Source organism: Cnephaeus nilssonii, assembly GCF_951640355.1.
Source record: "Cnephaeus nilssonii genome assembly, chromosome: 20".
Lineage (NCBI taxonomy): Eukaryota > Metazoa > Chordata > Mammalia > Chiroptera > Vespertilionidae > Cnephaeus > Cnephaeus nilssonii.
Genome location: NC_137091.1, coordinates 15,351,926 through 15,375,765, shown reverse-complemented (window position 1 = coordinate 15,375,765; position 23,840 = coordinate 15,351,926). Strand labels below are relative to the sequence as shown.

Sequence of the window (23,840 nt, the reverse complement as noted above, 5' to 3'; positions counted from 1 at the left end):
AACGGACGTTCCTGTAAGGCACTACCCCACCTTCTCCTCTGTTTGTGTGAGAAGGAGATTTCCCAGAAAGTTATCTGAAAGGCGCACCAGCTGCTGTGGTCAGAGACCAGCCCCCGGGGTTGGGAGCCAGTGATCAGGACCTTCACCAAACACGAAATGACAGAAGCTCTTCCAGCGGAGGATTAATGGAGCCAACTCAAGGCGAACACAACGTATCTGGCCTGGCTTTTGACAGATGGCAATAAAACAAACATTAGCAACGGGACCACAGCTAACAATATGCAAAATTAAAGAAGGTACCTTTTTAAGTCTGCGTGGGAGCCACTGGGTCTTCTTCGAAAGCCTGCAAAAGAGAAAAGACGGAGCCGTTCACCTCGCCGCATAACCAGTTAGCTCAGGCAGGCGAGGGGGAGTCGGCGTCTTTGCATTCAGGGCAGGAGACACCTGTTTGACACGTGTATTTATTAAGGAGACTGGACTGGAAAATAACACGGCTGTATTCGCCAGAAATGGTGTAGAAAATACCTAAATAATACAGCAGACCGCACAGGCGGCACTCGCTGCTTACAGATGGAAGCCCGAGGTCTGAGGATTTTTATTTGAAGGTTACATTTTCAATTAATTTTTTTCCCCAGCTTGTTGCCGTCTCTCTTCCAAGCGTCACCGTTAATTGCTGTAAAACAATGGCTCTCCCGGTTTGAATTCCGGACAGGGAGGCCAGAAGCTGTCAGCCATCAAATGGGCATCAGACTGTCGGGGCAGGAATCAAAACTGCAGCGTCAAAGCCGAACCGAAATGTCAGGCTCCCAGCAGCCAGATGATCGGTTTCAAAACCCCTTTTTTTCATTTGCTCCGTTTTTCAGAAGTTCCATTCAGAAGCTCTAGCCTGTGGCTGGGAAGTGCACATAGGAGCTTTCTATTATTAGAATTTGCACATATCCCAGTTTCAGGGGGTCCGGGCAGGCCGGGCAGGAGCCATCTGCACACTAACTCGGTGTCTGCAGAGGCATCATGGATGTTTTTCTTTCGAGTGGAACAATAAACAGGTCCCTGACTGTCAGTGAGCTTATCCCCTCCTCCTGCTGGGTTAACGCAGTGGAGGGCTCTCTCCCAGTCCAGCCCTCCTCACCTGGGGTGATAGGAAGGAAACGGGATTTAGAAAGCAATTAGACGATTAAACAATGAGGCTGGAAATAGGGTTCCATCTCGAGAGGAGGGCAGGATTAGAACAGAGGTTGCAGGGATAGACACATTCACATCAGTTTCTGGCTGAAAGACATGTTTTGGCTTGCGAGTCAGAATTAATTTTAAGTGGAGAATAATAGCATTAAGGATTAAATAGGTATCCCTGTGTTTCATTTAAAATAGGCTAGTCTCATAGAAAAGAATATGGATTTCTTTTTAAATAAGGCACATGTAGTTTTGTAACCCAGACTCGTGCTTTCATAACCTTGTATGAGTCACCTAATTTCTCCGCCTCAATTTTCTCATTTGTAAGAAGCAAATAAGAATATCTACTCTATTCTTGAAAGTAACAGCAAAGATAAGTAAGTAGATGATAGATTAGATTGAATTATTCCCCTCCTCCAAGGGGACATTTGGCACTATTTGGAGATATTTTTGATTGTCACAACTTGGACAGGGGATGCTACCAAAACCTAGAGGACAGAGGCCCAAGATTCTGCTATACACCCTACAGTGCATGGGACAGAACCCCCAAGAATTACCCAGCCCCAAATGCCAATAGTGCTGATACTAAAAACCCTGCATTAGATCACAGGTTGGCAGAAAATAAAAGCCAAACAAGATGCTAATGAAGAAATTGATTTTGGGAGATTTATAGATTATCTATAAATCTATAGATAGATTAATTGATAGATGGGGGCGAGGAAAGATTCTGGCATGGGACACTCTAGGCATTCAACAAATGGAAGTGGATTTTTAATTAAATGCGAAGATAGGATTAACAGCATTAGGATTGAGATGAAATAGTGGATGTTGCTAAAGGTGGGATAATGATAATAGTGATGAAAATGTGCCAGCCATTATGCTAAGTGCTTTGTGTATGTATCACATTTAAGATTGGGGTTTATCTGAGTCTAAGACTAAGGTTAGAGCTAGAGCTATGGACTCAGGGAAGGTTGGGACCAGGGCTGGAGCTGGAGACAACCCCACTGGTAGACCCTTCCCACGGAGCAGCCAAAGCTGACCAGTCATTACTTTGGAAACATGCAGATCGCCCACCAGCATCAAGCATCCCAACCCAAGTCTACGTGGCTCAATGTGGGGACAGAGTCCATGTGACATGTCAGGATGGCCCACTGGATGACTGTCCACTTTCTCCGGGAACGGCGTCAAGATACCTGGAGTGCATCGATGGCGAGCTCTTTCCCAGTCACTGTACCAGCTGCATGAGGGAGGGGCAGGAGTAAGCTGCTTCCTGTAACTCTCCTCTCAGATACCAATGGGACCAGCAGATGTCTCTTCCCAGAGTACAGTATTGGAACATCTCAGCCTTCTCCCCTCACTTCTCTTGGGAGGTACCCGGGAGTGGAATTTCTAGGTCACCTCTGGTGGGGTCTCAAGCCGCTATTGACCCAGCCTCGCTCAGCACTGTGCCGACTAATAAATGGCATGGCCTGTGAACACACCTACTATGTGTTTATAGCATTCATTCCCTGGGAGATGTCCCCAAAACTTTGAAAGTCCACTTACCTTGAAATCGAGGACAGCCTTGTAGTAGCCACCTGAGGTGATCATTTCCATATAAGAAGACACTAAAATAGAAAAGATATGAAAGCATCTTAAAGAGTTGACAACACATAAGATGATGTGATGTTACTGCCATCTTTAGTGTTTGTTATACGCGTGTCATCGCAATTTGAAATGATGGAGCTTTAAGCTCCACGTGGATCAGGAAGCAGCTAAGATCTCATGCAGAGAGCCCTTGATGTTCGGTCCCTTTACATCCACCTCCCAGTTATGGGAACTTCCCCAAAGTGATTTGTCTCCGCAAGCTCTAATTGCTCCACTTAAAAAAAAAAAAAAATGGGGCCACCAACCTCATCTCTCAGCATTTCCATAGTTTAAACAATTTGGCCACTCATCCAATCCAGTCCCATGGGGTTGACGGGTGGTTAAATTCCTGACCTTAATTGTAATCCAGAAAGGTTGCATATCTCAAGGGAAACCTCAAAGAACCAAAATAAGTTGCAGGATAGGATGCCTACAATTATGAGACCAATTTCAATGTTGGGTGTGATGTGTGTGTGGAGTAGGGGGAGGGAGGTGTGTGTGTGGGGAGGGGGGGGCGGGCGCACACCAAGCAATTCCCTGACAGGAGCTGGGAGTCCCACAATTTAACTCAATTCTGACACTGTCTACCTGAACACAGCATCAGATTCCACAGGTTAAGGGCTCAGTCCCACAAGACTGCCTCCCCCCCGCCCCTCCCTCTTTAGATACTAATCACAAGTCTGGCTGTCACCTGTACTTCTGATCAACCCGCTATAGACTGGAGGTTCCCACCACCCACTCCTAGGGTCTGATTAATGTGCTGGAGCAGCTTACACAACTCAGAGCAATGTTTTACTTACTAGATCACCGGTTTGTTAGAAAAGGATATAACTCAGGAACAGCCAGATGGAAGAGATGCAGAGAGCAAGGTGTGGGGAAAGGGCACAGAGCTTCCCAGCCCTCTCCCTCCAAAGGCACCACCCTCCCCCAACCTCGATGAGTTCACCAACCAGAAACTCTGGACAGTCCTCTTGGGTTTTTGTATAGGCTTCCTTACAGGGGCATGATTGATGGAATCATTGGTCACTAGTGATTGAACACAGTCACTGGCCCAGCTCCCCTCCCTGGAAAGGAGGGGGTGGGACTGAAAGTTCCAATGCTCTAATCACAGGGTTGGCTCCCAGGCAGTCAGCTTTGGGGTTTTCCAATCATCGCCCTCCCTCCCATCTCCCCAACCCCCCCCCCCCTCCGCCACCCCCCTGGCCCTCTGCCTTGCCTGAGGTGATTTCCAAATGTCAACTCATTAACATAACTCAGTTGGGATTGAAAGAAGAAAGAAGATTGTTATGAATAACAATACACCCATTTCACAGTTATGGCTCTGAGGTGGTTTCAGGAACCAAGGACAAGACACCTGATGGATATTATAAGGAAAGATGCCCCCATTGCTATTAAGGCTCAGGAAATGCTAAGGGTTTGGGGAACCATGAGCCAGAAACAGGACAAAGACCAAAGACCAAATGTGTTTTTATTGTGAATCACAATACTACACTGCCTCATTTATTCACATACTCACTTTACTTCACCAGGGACTTACATATTTGTATGGAATTTTGGTAGCTCTTTTAAATAGAAGTAACAACACAAACAACTGTACAACACATTGAGCAGGCCCTTTGCGAAGGTGCGCTCCTATTGAGGATATTATTTAGACGATTAGACTGGAGCCTGGCTGCGCAGGAGAATCACTTGGACAGAAGTTAGTTCTGCTCAGTGCTGGGCCCCACCCTCCAGGAATCTGATTCAATGGTGGGGGTGGGGGTGGGGGGGGAATACAGGAGGGTTTTTATTGTTGTTGTTTTTTTGAGTTTTTTTGTTTTTTGTTTTGTTTTGTTTTACCACCCAGGTGACTCCAATGTAGAATCAGAATTCAGAACCATGACAATGGTCTGTGGAGAAGAAGGCAGAGGCTACCATCTCCAGAGGTTACAGAACTTGCTCAAGGTCATACATGTAAGTTGTGATACCTACCACTGGGATTTGAACCCAGGTCTCCAGACTCAGTGCTCTAGGATGAAAATTTAACTAAGGTGATGCAAGTCCTGGAGTGGAGAAAGCACAATTTTAGCCCCTGGCAAAAATACACAGATGAGTGGCTAGATATAGTGACCTACAATGAGTCCACAGGAGGGCCTCATCTCAACTTGCCTGGAGAATGCCCAAACCGGGGCGCGGTTCCTTAGAAAACTGCTTCCTACTGGGAAGAAGTCCAGGGAGAGGTGGGGATTCTAGAGGGATGGATAAATCCACAGGCTACTGACTTGGTAGTTGGTAAACCGCCCAGCTCAGCAGTTCCAAGCCAGAAACAGAGCGCTTCCTGAGCAGGTGGGTGCCTTTAGTGTGGACTCCACTCTCGGCCTGAGAAGGAAGGAGGTCATCAGGATTCCTGGGATGCTCTGAAGGAAGTGTGTCTGTCTCCCTCGAGCACAGAGATATGTCACCGGGGGGTGGGGCTCCCAACCTAGGGCTTCTCTGCACCCAAGGCCTGAGCAGCCAGCTGGTGAATTATTGTAGATTGACAGGGAAAATGGTGAGCTAGAAGGAATCAGAATTTGAGAATGAAATGGGCGTTCTAAATCATCAAGCCACACCCCTCGCTGTGCAGAATAAAGACAAGGAAGCCCAGAGAGGGGCTATGACTCGATTCAAGGCCACAGAGCTAAGTGGATGGCAGATCCAAGCTCCTTCCACCAACCAAAACAAGAAAACGGGGGCAAAACGGGGGCAAGCCCTAGTTACTGTCAGGAAGAAGCAATGGGAGGTGGGTGGAGGAGGCACCGCTCTAGGCACTGTCGCTCTCCTCTGTCCTCCACCTCTCCTCCCGTCCCTCCACTCTGCTGTGGAGACAGCTACCTACCACTTTAGATTCCACTCTGTGTTAGGGGAATCCAGGAAACCACATGGAAATCTGGATTCTCTGGCTTTGCTGTGTGTCTTGGGGTGAAGCACTTCACCCCTCTGGGCCTCGGGTTCTCCTTAAGTAAAATGATGAGTGTGGAAAAAACAATTCTAACAACACAGTGCCTGGTCTACTCTCTAAATCAGGGATTGGCAGACCATGGCCAATTCTGGCCTGCTGCCTGTTTCGGTAAATATAGATGCTCCTTCACCCGATATGCCCAGCGTAAGTTGAAAATACAGTTAAGTTGAAAATGCATTTAATACACGTATCCTACGGAACATCAACGCTTAGCCTAGCCTGCCTGAGAAGTGCTGAGAACACAACATCCAAAGACCGAAAGCCACACGGTTCACTATAGAGTATGGGTTGCTTACACCTTCATCTCCCGTGGCTGATGGGGAGCGGCCACTGCCCGCACCACCAGAGAGTGTGGCATTCCACAAATTGCTAGCCCAGGCAAAGATCAAATTACCAAAATTCTAAGTACGGTTTCTACTGAATGCACGTCACTTTCGCACCGTCGGAAAGTCAAAAAATCATCAAGTCAAACCATCCCAGGTTGGGAACTGTCTGTAAGGCTTTATGGGACCACAGCCATACCCAGTTGTCAATGTACTGTCTGTGTGCACTTTTAAGCTATGATGGCAGCGCTGACGAGATACAACAGACACCATTGTATGTCTTTTCCAGGCTGCAAATGTTCACTGCTGGCCCTTTCCAGAAAAAAGTGCTGATTCCTCTACCTGTGACACACACACACACACACACACACACACACACACACACACACACACCTGCATGTATTTATATCTTTCCTGGTCCAGATAATTTTTCTGCTTATGTGTTTGCTTTTAGCAGGAACATATTTCAAACCTAGAACTAAACAAAGAAACAAATTAAATAAATGATCCTCATGCCTCCCTAGTTTTAACCGATGTAAATATGCAGTTAAATTGTATGTTTTCAAAATACTGTATCACAGTAATCTATATTTATAAGTAATCTTAAATTCTCTTAGGAGGAGGAGGGAAAGACGTAGGTAGATGCGTGAACACAGAGCTAAATGAAGTGACCAGAAGTATCCTGCCCCAAAATTTGAATTTTTATTTTTTTATTGTTCACCCTGTTGGCTCTGTTGTGAGGATTCTCCATTCCACCAAGAGGTCACAGATTCAATTCCCAGTCAGGGCACACCCTCAGGTTGTGGGTTAGATCCCCAGTCGGGGAGCATGAGGGAGGCAGCTAATAGATGTTTCTCTCTCTCTCTCTTTCCCTCTCCCTTCCTCTCTCTCTCTAAAATCAATAAAAACATGTTTATCTTTTTTTCAAATGAGTAGCAGGGTCTCGATTATGAGATCCATAGACTACACTACAAGACACATTTAACCAGAGATTCAGAAAAGAATTATGAGTTTTTTTCAATCAAATATACAGTTTAACATAAAAATAAAATTGGGATTTTAGTTATGACACCGAACCATAGTTAACTAGAAGTACCTGCACTGCTTAAATGCTACAACAAATAGGGCAAGATATAAAAACATGAAGCCTGAGATTGAGCTGCATGCCCTTTTCCATCCATTCTTATCCTTAATCTACTTGCTGGAATCTCTGTCTTAGGACTCGGCCATAATCGAACTGTCCTTTTAGAACCACTATGTCTTTTGTCAGGAAAAGTGAAACCGTTGAGACTTCTCTGAACCCCAAGATTTGCACACCTTTGTTTGAACAAAGCTGTCCTGGTGGCTCCAGCTCACATGAATCTAAGAACAGATTTCGGTTTCATCTTTCTCAGACCTGCCTGGCTCTGAATGGGAAGATCCTGCCTCTCTCACCTGACATCATCCACATCCATATTTGCCTTCCAGGACATTGCTTCATCTATTCAGTATTTTCCCTTTGAAGGCTAGTGCATGGTGTGTGTGTGTAGGTGTGTGTGTGTACACATGTGTACAATATTCTAATTCTCTCTCCCTCCATCTAATCGATAACTGGGCTGGATACGAGGTAAACACAATCTGGCATTGAAGGCTCAACTTTGAAAAAAATCCCCCTAACCGATAGCTCTGATAGAGAACTGGATGTTGAAGATGTTTCTGATACAGCGAGAAAAAAAATAAAATTCTTTCAAGACCAGAAAGTCTGCTAGCTAGCACCCGGTTAGTTTAATTGTCATTGAAATGTCTTGAGACCGAAAAATACATTCATTTTACGACAGCTATTTTAGTTGTGCTAATGACCGCACAGGGCAGGGAGGGGCGACGTGGTCAGAATCCAATGTTTCCGCCTGTCTTCCCGATTCCACTCTGTGGTGCCCACGACTCACGTGGGTTCCTCGCTCCAGATGAAAGGCACAGTATTTCGAAGCTTTGGGATTTAATGTCCCCGGTTCAGCCTTCAGAACAGCTTTCCCTCAACCAAGTGACAGAAGTCTAACCACCTATTAGACACTCCAGCCGCCCAGCCTGGGGCCAGGAGCGTGCTTGGCGCAGACCCCAAGGGGACGTGGAATGGTTAATAACGGAAGATTCTTAAATATGTCATAAATATCTATTACCAGGAAGATTAATAATGACAAGGATGCCCTTTTCGTAGTGCAAGACTTTTCTCTCTTGATACTTAACCTACCACCATGGATGAGATAAGCGATGTGCCTTCGTGGGGGACTATTACGACACCTCTAATTAAAATGACTGTTCTCTGAAGTGCTCTGGGAAAATTACAACTTTTTTCTCTTAACACTTGTGAAAACATAATAAAAAAATAACTACAGCAACTAGAGAAAGGTAATATCCCACCCAGCTGGAGTGGCTCAGTGGTTGAACGAAGAACCATGAACCAAGAGGTCGCTGATTCGATTCCTGGTCAGGGCACATGCCCTGTTTGCGGGCTCGATCCCCAGGAGGGGGCGTGCAGGAGGCAGTCAATCGATGATGTTTCTCTCTCATCGATGCTTCTATCTCTCCCTCTCCCTTCCTCTCTCTCTAAAAATCCATTAAAAAACATATTTTAAAAGATGATATCCCTTCTAATACTTTCCCCAACTGGCATAAATTCTGTCCATTTATAAAGGGCATAAAGGAGCGGTTTCAATATAGTGCTGCCATACTTGGGAGGTGCAAGGACACGTGGAGAATTTATTTAAAAATGCAGGCCCACCTCACATCAACTGCTTCTCAAGCTTGGGGTCAGGCTCAGGGTAGCACCTTTTAATGAAGTCCCAGGCAATTTGGATGTGGGTAGTCAGAAGACCAAGCTTCAGGCAACAGTGCAAACTGCTCAATACGGGGTTTATGTCTTATACAATATAGCCCTCCCAGTCTTCCAACATTATTTGCTAGTTTCTTGTTAGCCACTACAGTTATTTCCACTACATATATGTTTTCAGCCTGGTGAAATTTAAGAGATCAGAATTTTTTTAAAATATATTTTTATTTATTTCAGAGTGGAAGGGAGAGGGGTAGAGAAATATTCAAGATGAGAGAGAATCATTGATGGGCTGCTTTCTGCACGCCCTCTACTGGGGATCGAGCCCGAAAACCAGGCATGTGCCCTGAACAGGAATTGAACCATGATCTCCTGGTTCCTAGTTTGATGCTCCACCACTGAGCGACACCGACCGGATAAGAGATCAGAATTTCATCCCCAAATCTTCTCTGAAACAAATGTATTCCGGTCCATTTTTATTAATGGGCCAGAGGGCAAAGGGCGTATGTACAGCTTCCACTGTGTGTTACTCTATTGCCTTCTCCTCCTGTTAAGAAATTTATATTTAAATAGGCACATTAAGAGGGCCCAATATTCACCATAATGTCACTAGAAATGTGCATTTGAATTTATTTTTACACTGTTCTGCTAATTTAGTCAGTGTAAAATGGTATTGCAAGGTGGATTTAATTTGTACTTCTTGCATTTCTTATGAAGATTAATATGTTTTTCCTGTGTTATTTATTTATTTATTTATTTACTATTTATAAGTTTCCTGTTAAATTTTTGAATTTCTCTTTGGGTTCAAGGCAAGGCTTACTGCTTCTTTATTGTCAAGGCAACAAAAATTTAGAGATCAAAAGCCAGAATGGTGCAGGGACCATGGCTTGATTCAGCACCCATTGGTGGCACTCTTGACCAAACCGCCTTTTGTCCTGAACATCTTTTTTTTATATATACAACTAGAGGCCTGGTGCAAAAATTCGTGCATGGGGGGGGTGTCCCTCAGCTCAGCCTGCACCCTCTCCAATCTGGGACCCCTCAAAGGATGTCCGACTGCCCGTTTAGGCCCGATCCCTAGGATCGGGCCTAAACGGGCAGTCGGACATCCCTTTCACAATCCAGGACTTCTGGCTCCCAACTGCTCGCCTGCCTGCCTTCCTGATTGCCCCTAACCGCTTCTGCCTGCCAGCCTGATCACCCCCTAACCACTCCCCTGCCAGCCTGATTGATGCCTAACTGCTCCCCTGCCAGCCTGTTTGCCCCTAACTGCCCTCCCCTGCAGGCCTGGTCCCCCCGCAACTGCTATCCCCTACAGGCCTGAGTCCCCCCCCAACTTCCCTTCCCTGTAGGCCCGGTTGCCTCCAACTTCCCTCCTCTGCTGGCCTGGTTAACCCCAACTGCCCTCCCTTGCAGGCCTGGTCTCTTGCAATTGCCCTCCCCTGCTGGCCATCTTGTGGTGGCCATCTTGTGTCCACATGGGGGCAGCCATCTTTGACCACATGGGGGCAGCTGTCTTGTGTGTTGGAGTGATGGTCAATTTGCATATTACTCTTTTATTAGATAGGATAGAGGCCTGGTGCACAGTTGGGGGCCAGCTGGTGTGCCCTGAAGGGTGTCCCGGATCAGGGTGGGGGTTCCCTTGGGGCGTGGGACAGCCTGGGCGAGGGGCCTGTGGTGGTTTGCAGGCCGGTCACACACCCCAGTGACCCAAGCAGAGGCCCTGGTATCTGGGATTTATTTATCTTCTATAATTGAAACTTTGTAGCCTTCAGCAGAGGCCAGGGCAGGCCAAGAACTTGGCTTCCTCTGTCACCAGGGAAACCCAAGCCTCCTGTTCACTCTGTGGCCGCAGCCATTTTTGTTGGGATTTATTTATCTTCTATAATTGAAACTTTGTAGCCTTCAGCAGAGGCCTGGGCTGGCCAGGGTGTGCAGGAAGCTTGGCTTCCTCCATTGCCGGGGAAACCCAAGCCTCCTGCTTGCTCCTTGGCCACAGCCATCTTGGTTGGGTTAATTTGCATACTCACTCCTGATTGGCTGGTGGGCGTGGCACGTGTGTGGCAGAGGTATGGTCAATTTGCATATTACTCTTTTATTAGATAGGATCTTTATTATTGAAGGTATTACATATGTCCCCCTTCTCCCTCACCCCCCCCCCCCCCGCCCATTGACCTCTTCTAGCAAGATCTTAAAGCAAAACGTCTAGATGAGGGGATGAAAGGTATTCCAAGTCCAGTTCCATGGGAAAGAGACTCTGAGGCTGAGCTCCACGTGTAGGAGATTCCGCAGGCAATTGCCATAAACACAGCCCAGATTCAGAGTGCGTGAACACCAGGAGACATGTATCACCGGGAGCCGCCGATGGAACAGACTACCCTGGTTCCCTAAGGTTCAGATGAATAGCCACAGAATAGCATGTGAAACTAAGGCTCATTCTTTCAAAGCCACAGAGTTAGAAAGTCACAGCCCTGAGATCTGAGCCCAGGTCTCCATGACAGCAAAGCCCATCCTCTCTCCAGGACCTTGGGCTGCCTATAGCAGGTTCCAAGGGGTTACTTTTAGAAATGCACGACCCTCCATCTCCTAAAAATAACCATGTCGGAGCAAAGAGAGAGGCTTTACGGGGGTTTAGTTACGGTTAATGAAGAAAACATTAATCACTTGAAGTGCTGTTTCAGAGCTCATGAAACTGAAATGAAGCACAAGATGAAATGTTCATTTATTTCTAAGGGCTTTATTTTGTTGACACTCGATCACTCAATCCTCTTTGCTTATTTATAAGGTTTGGGGGAAGAACACTATTATTTTTTACTAAGTAAAATTCTGTTCTAAGTGATGCACACAATGGCCTCCTTCTCTTAAAGATGAGCATCATTTGCATTGGCACCTTCATGAAACAATCAGGCAATAGTTACAAAGCCCTTAGCCTGGCTCATAGTAAGTACGTCGTCAAGTCAACTTTCTTTTGCTCATCCTCTTCGTTTGGATCCTACTTCAGCTGCATGAAAAATGAACAGAGACTGAAAGAACCAGGAAAACTATGGGACATGGACATGTCCTCACGGAGGCCATGTCCACAAAGCAAGTGGTGGAGGGGCAGGATGTGGGACAATGACTTGCATTTCTGCAGTGCCTACAACACACCGCATCTTACTCAATCACCATGGCCACCCTGTGGTGGTGAATGAGGGCTGATTAGAAAGGGTGACTCTGATACCAACCTAACTTCTTTTTTTAAAAAAAAATAGGCTTTTATTGACTTTTAGGAAGAGAAGGAGGGAGAGAGAGAGATAGAAACATTGATGAGAGAGAAACATCAACATAGATTGGCTGCCTCCTGCACACCCCCTACTTGGGGATCAAGCCCGCAACCCAGGCATGAGCTCTGAACAGGAATCAAACCGGTGACCTCTCGGTGCATTGGTTGACGTTCAACCACTGAACAACACCGGCCGGGCACCAACTTAACTTCTGAGTCCAATTCCCAAGCCGAGGCCTGGAAACTTGCTGTTTGGATGAGAGTGTCTGCGGATGTACTGTCCCAGGTTTACCCCCAGTGCTGGGGTTAAAGTGCTACACGCAATCATGTCAAACTCTCGGCTCGCAGGCCGTGAGTTTGACATCGTTGTGCTACAGCGTAGCCCCAAGGCCTTCCTGCAGTGAATTAGCAAACAGCCTTATGGACCTCCTGCCTGTGCCTCCTTATGTGTCCCAGAGACAAGCGGTGGCTTTTCTCTGACATGTCACCCTTGGGCATGTATACACACAACTGTTCCTAAGAGATTCTGTCTCTGGTATTGAGCCTAATCATTAAACCAGTTTTTATGTGGCTACGTATTTCCAAATGATAGCTCAAGGCTCTCTTTTATCTGCTGGCCCATTCATTGTTTGTCTTATTATTAATGTGCCTCAAGTTCAACGAGGCAAATTGTTGACAGGTCTTGGCTCAGATAGATCGAGTCTCCAGTGACCACCTCTTGCCTGTATCCCAGCCGCCTGAAGGGTTTTTCCATGACAGTTAGTTCATGCAAGATGGGGTCAGCTGTCTGGTGGGTATCCGGGAAGCAAACTTTTATCTTGAAGTGTGAACAGAAAAGCTCAATGGGCATGAATGATGCAAGAAATATCCTGGCAGGAGGAAATGGGTCAGCATGCCAGGCAGCGCCAGGGGCAGCCCCCTGCAGCCCAGCCAAGCTGCAGAGGACAGGTTAGCCAGACATGTGGGTTCTCAAGAGCCAGACCCAGAAATGGAGACTTTTTTGAAGATTTGCTCCTCTGGTGACTTCTGTGTTTGCCTTAGCTCTACCCATGATGCTTCCTGTTGGCTGCACTTGTCTAGGTACCTGGATGGTGTTGGGGGCTGAAGGCAACACTGTTCCCACGCACTGACAGGAGCTGGAAAGACCAGAGAACAGCAGTCTGTGCCCTGCTGGGTGGTACACCGCATTTTGCAGTCAAGCCAGAGAGTACAGCGCCAGGAGAAGCGGGGTGTTCAACCTGCTGAGTGTGTCTGCAACCCCCACAGTGAAGCTGAGGCGTGAAGGATGGATGGGGTATGGAATTGGAATCCAGGGCCCAGTGGTTCAACTTGGCCTCTGCCTCCTATTAGCAATGTGATCGATCTTGGGTCTCTATTTCATTGGATTGAAATGGGGATAAGTCTACTGACCTTGTAGGGCAGTTGTACGGTTAAACAAAATGACACATAAAAGATATGGAACATTAGGGTACTTCCCAAAATGATATTTTCTTTTCTGTCTTCCTTTCTTTGTTTCCAAAGCCTTAACCAACTTTGGGCAATTTCCCACTAACATCCAACCTCTGTTTTTCTCCCTAATAACAGACCCTGATTTTATTCAAGGGCGGCCAGGAGCCCCACTGAAAGATGAAGCTACTAGGCTGCCTTGCGGGTAGAGGTGGCCAATGAGACTCAGGCAGAGGCACTGAGAGGGACTGTCCCCAAAGCCCCTTCAATACTTACCCACCCCCTTCTCCCACCCAGGAGCCACGGCCTGAGTTCAGGTGGAGCTGGCTCAAGCCTGATGCCCAAGAAGTTTTCTGACTGAACTGCAGGGAAAATAATAATACTAGAGACAGCTCGCATTTATGAGTGCTTGCACTGTGCCTGTCACGTGCTCCGCCCTGTATTTGTCTTATTGAATTTAATCCTCAAGGAGACCCTAAGCAATATTTTCTACCAGAGCTTCTATTTACAAATCAGGAGCCTAAACTATAGGAATATATGAGTAAATATATAGGGTGTCCCCCAAAAATGTATACACACTTTACAGCTGATAGCTCAACTGATGGTTCTTTCTTTTCAGATTTAACCCACTGGAATTAATAATTATTCAAAGTGTGTATAAATTTTGGGGGGGACACCCTGTGTGTAGGCATGAGTGAATAGTGAATGAATGGAGGAAGGAAGGAAGGAAGGAAGGAAGGAAGGAAGGAAGGAAGGAAGGAAGGAAGGAAGGAAGGAAGGGTAAATGAATGAGTGAGTGAGTGAATACATGAATGACAGGGCCTGTTGGAAGTCAAGAAGGAGAATTAGAGGTGGAGGGTTGTTACTATTGTTGTTCTAACAAATTAGCACAAGTTTGGTAGCTTCAACAATACAGATTTATCATCATAACTTTCTATAGATTAGAAGTCCAAGGTGGGTCTCGCTGGGCCAAAGTCAAGGTGTCGGCAGGACTGTGTTCCTTCCTAGAAGCTCCAGGGGGAATCTGTTTTCTTTTCCTCTCCAGCTTCTAGATGCCGCCCACATTCCCTGGCTCAGGACTCCCTTTCTCCATCTCCAAAGCCAGCAATGCTGGGTGCCTCCTACTCATGCTGCCACACTGCCGCCTCTGTCCTGTCGTCTACTGTTGAGGACCCGTGGGATTCCTTTGGCCCACCTAGATAATCCAAGGCGATCTCCCTGTTTTAGGGACAGCTGACTAGCAACCCTAATTCCATATGCAACTTTAATTCCCCTTTGCCATGTGACGTAGCCATTAGGGGCCTCTTTGAGGACCATTATTCTGCCTACCACAGTAGGCATCTACGGAAGCTTCCTCATCATTTATGGGAACATTTTAGCAAGAGGAGCAGCTGCAGCATGTAGCTAACTCCATGGCAGGATTCCAGACCTCAGATTAAGGGTCACAGGAAGACAAGGCCTATTTGGCTCATTTTCCTGGCATGGAGGTTGGGGTACAGCTGTGGTCAGAGAGAGTCTCATGCTGTCACCCACTGACACACTGCCACTCAGTTCTCTGAGGTAAGGATGCAGGTAACACGAGCCAGTCACACCCAGTGTTCACCTGTGGGTCACAGGGCTTTCCCCATTGTATATCCAGTGGCCTCTGGCCACATGGAATTGATGTTCAGGAAATGGGGAAGGAGAGAAGAAGGGGAACTGTATTTGTTGAGCCAGGGTCGGTCTCTTTATATTCTTCCCACACATGTCTGTAATCAGACGTGAGATTCCAGCTGGAAAGTCGGACACTGATGCCCAGAGAGGGAGGACAACTATCCTCGGGTGGCCCAGCTACTAAGTGACAGAGCAGAAACTGGAACATGGGGCCTTCTACCCAGCCTATCCCTGAGCGAGTCTGACTGCACACCCACCAGTTCCCACAGCCAGACTGCACTTCGAGCTTTGGTCTAGAACAGCCTCTTCATGCCAGAACAACCTCCTCATGAGCTTCGTGTTCCTACATGCGTATCTCTTTCTATCAGAATTCATGCTGCCTCCAGAAAGCAACCTCCCACTCCCCCACCCCCTAAGTAGTCCATTTAGGCTCCTATCCTTACTTGGTCCGGGGCAGCCATTCCATGTGAGCTGGTATCTCTGTATGTCCATCATGGGTCTCTCTCCCCTGACCAAGGGCTCCTTCAGTTCCCCACCACCACCTCTGCTCCCACCATAGTATCATTCCCACTGTTGACTACCTCTAAATATTTGCTTTTTAAAAAGCAATTGATGCGCCCTAGCTGATTTGGGTCAGTGGTTAGAGCGTCGGCCCATGGACTGAAGGGTCTCGGGTTCAATTCTGGTCATGGGCATGTATCTTGGTTGCAGGCCCAATGCCCAGCCTGGGTCAGGAGCATGTGGGAGAGACACAATCGATGTGTCTCTCTCACATTGATGTTTCTCTCTGTGTGTATCTCCCCTCCCTTCTACTCCCTCTAACATCAATGAAAAAAAAAAAATACCCTTGGGTGAGGATTAAACAAACAAAAAAAGATTTTGATGCTTTGAGTAGTCCCTAGTCGACAAATATTTTTCTTTTACTATTACACCTTAGCACAGCAGCCTCAAAGCTAACCAGCGACCTTTTCTCCAATACTTCAATGATAAAATGATCCTCAACATTTTCTTAGGACCTTCTATGTCCCTGTCCAGGAATGCTTTCCAATAAGTGCTTCCCTAGTCTTCAATAAAAAAAGCAGAAGATAAATTAGTTGGTCCTTGAGCCAACACAGATGTTTCCATAAGGTGCACTAGTCAAGGTAACAACAACACAAAGCATGCTGGGAGGCTGAGAGGACGATGCCTCCCCCACCCCATCTCCAAGGCTCCGTCCACCAAGGAGCAGATGGAGGCTTCATGCCTGGCTGAGCACTGCTAAACACTATTGTTTGAGCAGAACAGTGTTCTTCTAGGTCAAATCCCAGAGATAAACAGGTAATTACAGCTAATCCCCCTGCCGTCCACCTCTGCCCAGCGCACTGGACCCAAACCTCGCTCATTCTTTCCAGGGTCCTGAGAGGTGGGTGAGGGCTGCCAGTGGCCTTTGGAGCTCTCTAGATGAAAGCGTGTCCCCATTGTGTGGATGAGTAGACTGAGTTAAACAAGGCACATATTTCCAGAGTAGCTGGGGGGGAGGAGAGGGCAGGAACATCTGTTTGCAGCTGTATTTCATCGTTCCCAGGAGAGCTGAATAAAGAGGTTAAGATGCCTATGACCAGTGAGCACAAAGCTAACCTGAAAGGCTTCGCCCAGCCCTATCTGAACCTGACTTTGGCAAGAGGCACTTAGCACCTACTGCCTGCCAGGAACTAAACTGGACTTGTACACCCTGTTTCATTCCATCTCCATGACAACCCTGCGTATTGTAAATCCCATTTTATACCTGACACATCTCAGACTCGAGAAAGTCATGGGACTTGCCCCAGGCCCCCCAGGTAGCAAGAGACAAAACCAGCGACTGAATACAGTTTATTCCATTTGGTTCCTTCTTCATTGAGTATTTATTATGGAGTTATGGGCACTGTGTCCATCCACAAACCAGGCCACTGGGAGAAGCCAGAGCCCCTGCAGGGCGGCGCTTCATTTGAAACTGGCCTGGTACGTCCTAACCAGACAGGACATGCTGAGCAGCTGGGGCCAGGCCCAAGGAGGATCCCGTGCCCTGGAAAATCTGTCTCATTCAGCATTTTCCTCCTTCCCAGGCAAAGGTAATTAGAGGGTCACTAAACACAATTTCAGAAGAACTTTCCTTTCTTTGAAGCCTGGGAGAAATGCCCCCACACAGTACACTAGTTCACAGCCATTGCACCAGCAGCAGATCAGACCAAAGCAGGGGTGGCTGGAACTTAGGCGGCCAAGTTGGGTCTACAGGGCCCTGGACTTCAAGGGCAATCCCTGGGTTCAAGCACCAACCCTGACAGGTCCTGGTTTTGCAGAAGTCATGTCACCTGCCCGAGCTTCTGCTTTCTATAAAGTTCAATAGCAGACTAGGGTAGAATTCAAAGGAGGCACTTTAATCAACATGAAAGAAAAGACCAACCAGGGCTGGCTGGGCAATGCAAGAGGCCGCAGAGGGAGTCAGAGCCCAGCAGTGAGCCAGGGGGAAGAGATGCCCCCTGAAGGCAGGGGCCACATCCGTGCCCCGGTGCCCAGAACACAGTATGGCAATCACAGGCATTTTCAAAAACACTTAGGAATTTAGGAATGAATGCAAATGGTCACTGTCATGGTGGTAGGAGAAGCGACCCCTGGTGGGCCACCTGGTGGGCAAGCCCTGAATCTTGGGGCCATGGGTCTAGTGCCAACACAAGGTTGTAGAATGAGAAAGGCCATTGTTATCCTTTTAGATCCAAATCCTGGAGGGAGGCGGAGCCTTGGTCTCAAACAGGAGGAAGTGCCTTAGTTCTAGCCACGGGACACTTGATTGGCCAAGATTGGTTGCTGAGCCCGGCCAGTGTGGCTCAGTGGCTGAGCATCGACCTATGAACCAGGAGGTCACGGTTCGATTCCCAGTCAGGGCACATGCCTGGGTTACAGGCTCGATCCCCATCAGGGGGCATGCAAGGGGCAGCCCATCAATGATTCTCTCTCATCATTGATGTTTCTATCTCTCTCTCCCTCTCCCTTCCTCTCTTTGAAATCAAGATAGATAGATAGATAGATAGATAGATAGATAGATAGATTTCAATATACACTGAGTGGCCAGATTATTATGATCTCTGAAGGCATAATAATCTGGCCACTCAGTGTATTTGTATCTCAAATGGCTACCATAAGTATTCTAGACTTTTGCTGGAGATCAACCACCTATTTTCCCTGAGTTTTCTATCAGCCAGTGCAAAGGGGAAAACTGATCAGGTGCATGATTTGTAGTATCGTTGATATCAAATAAATTGCGGTACTCAAGAGAAGTACACTGAGTGGCCAGATTATTATGCGTTCAGAGATCATAATAATCTGGCCACTCAGTGTATATATATTGACTGGCTGCTGAGATGGATAGATGGGGCATCTTGGAGCTTCTGCCTCTTCCAGCCAAACCCATTATGACTAGTACCATTTCAGACATGCCCCTCATTTGGAACCCTTACTCTGGGATTTCTGGACCAGTGTGGCAGAAAGACAATGATACCAAAGCCTATCCCGTGCCCCCAAAATAAAACCAGAAGTGTCACACATAGGAACAGGGTGGATCTAGATTCCTGGTGGCCGAGGCTGAGGCCGGGGGGTGGGGTGGGGCAGCCACCCCCACCCCTGCCTTGTGCTCAGGCCAGGGCTCCATGACCCGTCTCCATCACCAGCCGCCTGAGTGCCCTGCAGAGTCTGAAATATTGCTGTGAGCAAGCCTGGGCCAGTGGCAGGCTGCAATTAATTAATTAATCAATCAGTTCTACCCTATCAGCAAGTGCAGACCACGAATGTGAAATAAACAAATTAAAGGTTGTGTTTCAGTAAAGCTCAGCCAAATGAAATAATAATGAAGCAAAGTTAACTGCTCTGAACAGAAGAAGGAGGAAGAATATTATAATGGAACGCACCAGTGCAGTAATGACCTAGGAAAATGCAGACAATGGTGTTCCTGGGATCCTCGGGCCCGCGCTCTGCTCGGGCCCACGCTCTGCTCGGGGACAGTGGGGGGAAGCCACAGGTTCTGCAGGGAGAGCAGGGCTCTGAGTCAGGCAGAATTGGACTTGAACCCCAGCTGGACCTTAGCAGCAAAAACACATCCCAGCTTTCTGCTTTTCAGTCAGCCCCTTAACTGCTTTGGGCCTCAGTTTCCTAACGTATTAGAAGGAGGGGGAAGAGAATAGCAGGATTATCTCCATCAGTGCCCACCTGCAATCCCTCTCAGCTCTCACTCTCCAGACACACCACGGGGCTTGCTGACGCTGCAGGAGCGTGGCTCTGCTCAGGGCAGGCCTGTCCCCGTGGGGTTGGTCCACACATGATGGTGATGAACGGTCTCTGTGTCACCCACCAGAGTCTCCTGGTGCCCTGTGCATACCCTTCCCGCTGGGACCCAGATATGTGCTCAGCTCTGCCTTAAAATGACTAGCAGTAAAAGTAATAACCATGCCTGACTCGTGTGGCTCAGTGGTTGAGCGTCAACCCATGCACCAGGAGGTCGCTGGTTCGATTCCTGGTCAGGGCACATGCCCAGGTTGCAGGCTTGATCCCCAGTGTGGGGTGTGCAGGAGGCATCCAATCAATGATTCTCTCTCATCATTGATGTTTCTATCTCTCTCCCTCTCCCTTCCTCTCTGAAATCAATGAAAATATATATATATATTTTTAAAAAGGCTCATCCATACTCTAAGTGTCTTTTCACGTTGGGTGGAGAATCAGTCAATGCCTTTACAGTCCCGGGGACTTGGGAATTGCATACGTACCGTGGGAGCTAGGAAGTTACCCTCTGTCTGAGAGCCCTCCCTCCCCTGAGCATCCCTTCAGTAGTTCACACTGGTTCCCCTGGGCCCACCCCAGGACCCCAGGCTGAGCACCCACATACACTTCCACTGCCCCTTGCAGGATGAGGTGGACATACCAGGGCCTCCCTCCCAGGCCCAGCGATGCCCAGCTCCAGCTGCCCTAAAAGCCCACGGAGCTTTGTGCAAAGAGATACCCCAGCCCTTCCCGAGAGTCTGCCTCCCCAGGTGTGATGTGGAATTCGCATCTGTTCATGTCCCACCAGGACAGCGTGACCCGAGGACCAGTCTCTGGCCCTCATCCCTGCTATGCAGAGGGGGAGCTCTGCGAACCCTGGTTCACCCAGAGGGTCACCTTAGCGTTGTCAGCGTCCTCCTCCTTAGTAAAGTCCTGTCATACCTCCCGGGTCACAAAGACGACTGATTGGAAATTTCCTCTAATCAGAAAAATCACAGCCGAGCAGGTTGGCTGCACAGGTACCAATTAGCAACGCGAGAAACCAACATTCAAAGGATAACTTTCCAGTCTAGGAAGTCTGCCAAGATGTCTCTGGGCTGTCATTATTCAACTCCTGCATCTACAGCCATTTCAGCGAAACTGATCATGATATTGAAATGGGAGATGAAGCTGACTTGCTCTTACTGTGAAAGAATGGAATTTGGAAAGCTGGCGATGGAATCTGGGGCAAAGTTCTATTTGAAAAGGAAAGGTGAAGTGGTGATCTGAAGCTTGCAGTTAGGTCAAGGCTCCAACTCCGACCCTCGCGTCTCTGGAGCATCACATCACTTGGGTAAGTCCCTTCATACACCCACCCCAATGTCTTCGTTAATAAAATGAAGACAAGGTTTTCACCCTCCCTCCCCCCCCCCCGCCCCCGCCCGTAGCATGGTTAGAGGACAAAGCACTTATTTCATAAAGTGCCTGGGACATGGCTGGTCCTCACCAAACACTCAGAATAAGAATGTGTTCTCCTGAGAACTTGGCCTGGTAGGAAGGAGAAATCACGCAGGTAGATTGTGAGCAAAGGGAGTAGAACACGGAGACAGTGAGGAGACAGCGGGAAGGAGGGGAGACCTCAGGAAGCAGGAGGCGTCTGACTGTGGTCTGCAGGGGGAAATGGGTAAATGCAATATTTAAGTTTGCGGGGGGGGGGGGGGGGAAGCGAGGCACCGGGGCAGCAATGGGCACGGACTGACCAAGCTCACTCGCCCAGAGGATTGAGCAATAAATGGGGAGCCTGTGCCGATAGGATGGAGCGAGCAAATCAGGGTGCATTCACTCCCCCCGTGGATGAAGGGCAGCAGCTGGGGGAGAAGAAGGGCTGAAGGAGATGCTATCTCCAAGGTCAGCTTGGAAGTGAGGAGCTCCGACATTCGTGCCCTTGTGCAACCAGCCATGAGGAGGGGCACCCCAAAACCTAGAGGCACAGAAGGCCAGGACACGGAGGCTCAGGGGCCAGGTTGCTGCTGAGGCAATGGGCACAGCCCAGGCAAATGGGATCTTCACCACCCTGGCCGGAAAATACCAGCCAGGAGAGCCAGCCCGCGGGGTGGAGACTGAGGCTACTGTTTTCATGCAGCGCGAGCTGTTTTCATCTGCTGGGGGGAGGGCAACTCTGGGGTATGGAGAAAGCGTTTGTATATGGTTGGGCGTTGTTCAGCATTTCCTAAGATGAGTTGCCTTGGCTTTCGCATAAAAAGGCTGTCTGTCCCTCTGCATGAAAAGGCACCTGTTGCCCAGCGAGGAGGCTGTGATCAGCGGCACGCTTGGCCCGGTGTCCCCAAACGGTGCCAGGAGATCCTCAGAACACCGGTGTCCTGCCAGATGGCCCAGTAAAACGTCTCTAAGGGGAAACGTCATCAAAAAAGGCTCAGCCACGCATTCTTTTGTGGTGATGGGACTTCAGAGGCCGAGATGCTGAGATGCATTAGCATCCGCAGAGAAGGGTGTGCTATCCAACTTCGTGCATCACAGTGCCCGGGCCCTGCTTTTTTCTCCAAAAAGCCCTCTGAACAGCTTTGCTGCCCTGAGGATCCATGAGGCATTTTTCAATGGACCGAGATTGCAGTATAAAGGAATGCGGCCTCCTTGTGCACAGGGGCCGTCCTGGGCAGGTGCGCACACCTGTGCCCAGTTAGAAGCATGAGCCTGGGCTCCCTCCAGTCTGCCTCCGCATCAGTCTATTCCTAGCTGCTTGGATAGGCCTGCAGAACAGATATCATGACAGCCTAGCCCTGTGATTCCCTGTTTAATTTAATTCTCATGGCATTCCTTCTGACGTTAACAGTACAAGGTAGTTACCATCAATGTCATTTTAGAATAGAGGAAGCCAAGGTCATCAGGCAGGGTAGGAATCAGCCTCAAGGTCCCACATTTATAAGAGGAAAAGCTTGGATTTAAATCACATAAGCCACATTCAGGTGGATATTTCAACCTGGGCAGGGAGAGACCTGGGGGTAAGTGAGTTGAGGAGAGGCCAGAACTCACACCACAGCACCAGTCTGTCTGCCCAGCTGACTACACATACACAGGTCAGGTAGGCTCAGGGGTAGGAGGAGCCTGCGAAGCCAATGGGTTTGACATTTCATAGTTGTAACTCTGGGTGTTTAACTTCCCCACCAGCTCCATGACCTCCAGCAGGTCCCTGGGGCTCAATCTGAGTTACAGGTACCTGATTCTGTCCACCAATGGGACACCAAGGAAGCTGGGCTTCCACCCATCAACAGAGCAGCTGGACGTACTGGGGGTTTGTTTTCCCTGACTTCATCACTTCATTTTCTTCTCCTCCTTCCGTTGTCTCTGACTTGCAGACAAAACTCTGGAACCTTGTGTTCTGGAAATGAGTGAGGTGGAGGCCGGGGACAGGATGCTGAGCAGTTCGGCATTGTCTTCAGATGGAACATGAGGGTAATAATCTTAGTCATCCCCATAGGAAATGAGTAAAATGATCCGCTAATGCTTGTGAAATTGCCTAACACAATGCTGATTCCTTCCTCCCTGCCTCCACCACCTCATACCCCAGATCAGAGCCGAGCATCACGTCTCAACATGTCCACCGGCTGCTGTGTGATCTTGGTCAAATCCTTGCCCTCTCTGATCCTGTGTCCACACCTGTTGGCCAAATGATAATAATAACATCTCCCAAAGATATCCACATCCTAATCCTGGAAACCTGTGAATATGTCACCTTACACGTCAACAGAGACTTTGCAGGTGTGGTTATGACTCTTTGAAACTGAGAAATCATCCTGGATTATCTGGGTGGGTGGGTCCTCTGTACAGTAATCACAACAGAACAAGGAAGAGAAGCAGATAGTTGGCAGCAGCTTGAGGGCTTGGCCCACAGTTGCTGGCATTTAAGAAGCAGGGAGGCAGCTGTGAGCGAAGGATGATGGGCACCTCTAGAGGTGGAACAGGCAAGGAAATGAGTTCTCCCCTGGAGCCTCTAGATTTGCGACCCACAGGTTGAGAACCGCTGCTGTAGAGCCCAAGACCATCAGAAAACAGACATTTACATTACGATTCATAACAGTAGCAAAATTACAGTTACGAAGTAGCAACGAAAATAATTTTATGGTTGGGGGTCACCACAACATGAGGAACTGTATTAAAGGGTGGTGGTATTAGAAAGGTTGAGAACCACTGCTCTAGAAGGAACACAGATCTGCCAACAGCTTGATTTTAGCCCAGTGAAATCCATGCCGAGCTTCTCACCTACAGGCCTGTTAGATAATCAATTGGTGCTGTTGTAAGCCACTAAGTCTG

The 23,840-nt window shown here is 48.1% G+C and overlaps 1 protein-coding gene across 1 annotated transcript in view; it reads right to left on the bottom strand.

Annotated features, from left to right (window-relative positions):
* Positions 1-304: 304 nt before the first annotated feature.
* Positions 305-23,840, bottom strand: part of LOC307092474 (uncharacterized protein) — a gene marked incomplete at both ends in the record, with an annotated part of 348,514 nt that continues 324,978 nt past the window's right edge. The window contains 2 exons of the mRNA XM_079759755.1: positions 305-343; positions 2,716-2,777. Of these exons, the coding sequence (XP_079615881.1) occupies positions 305-343; positions 2,716-2,777 (101 nt within the window). The remainder of the gene's footprint in view (positions 344-2,715; positions 2,778-23,840) is intronic.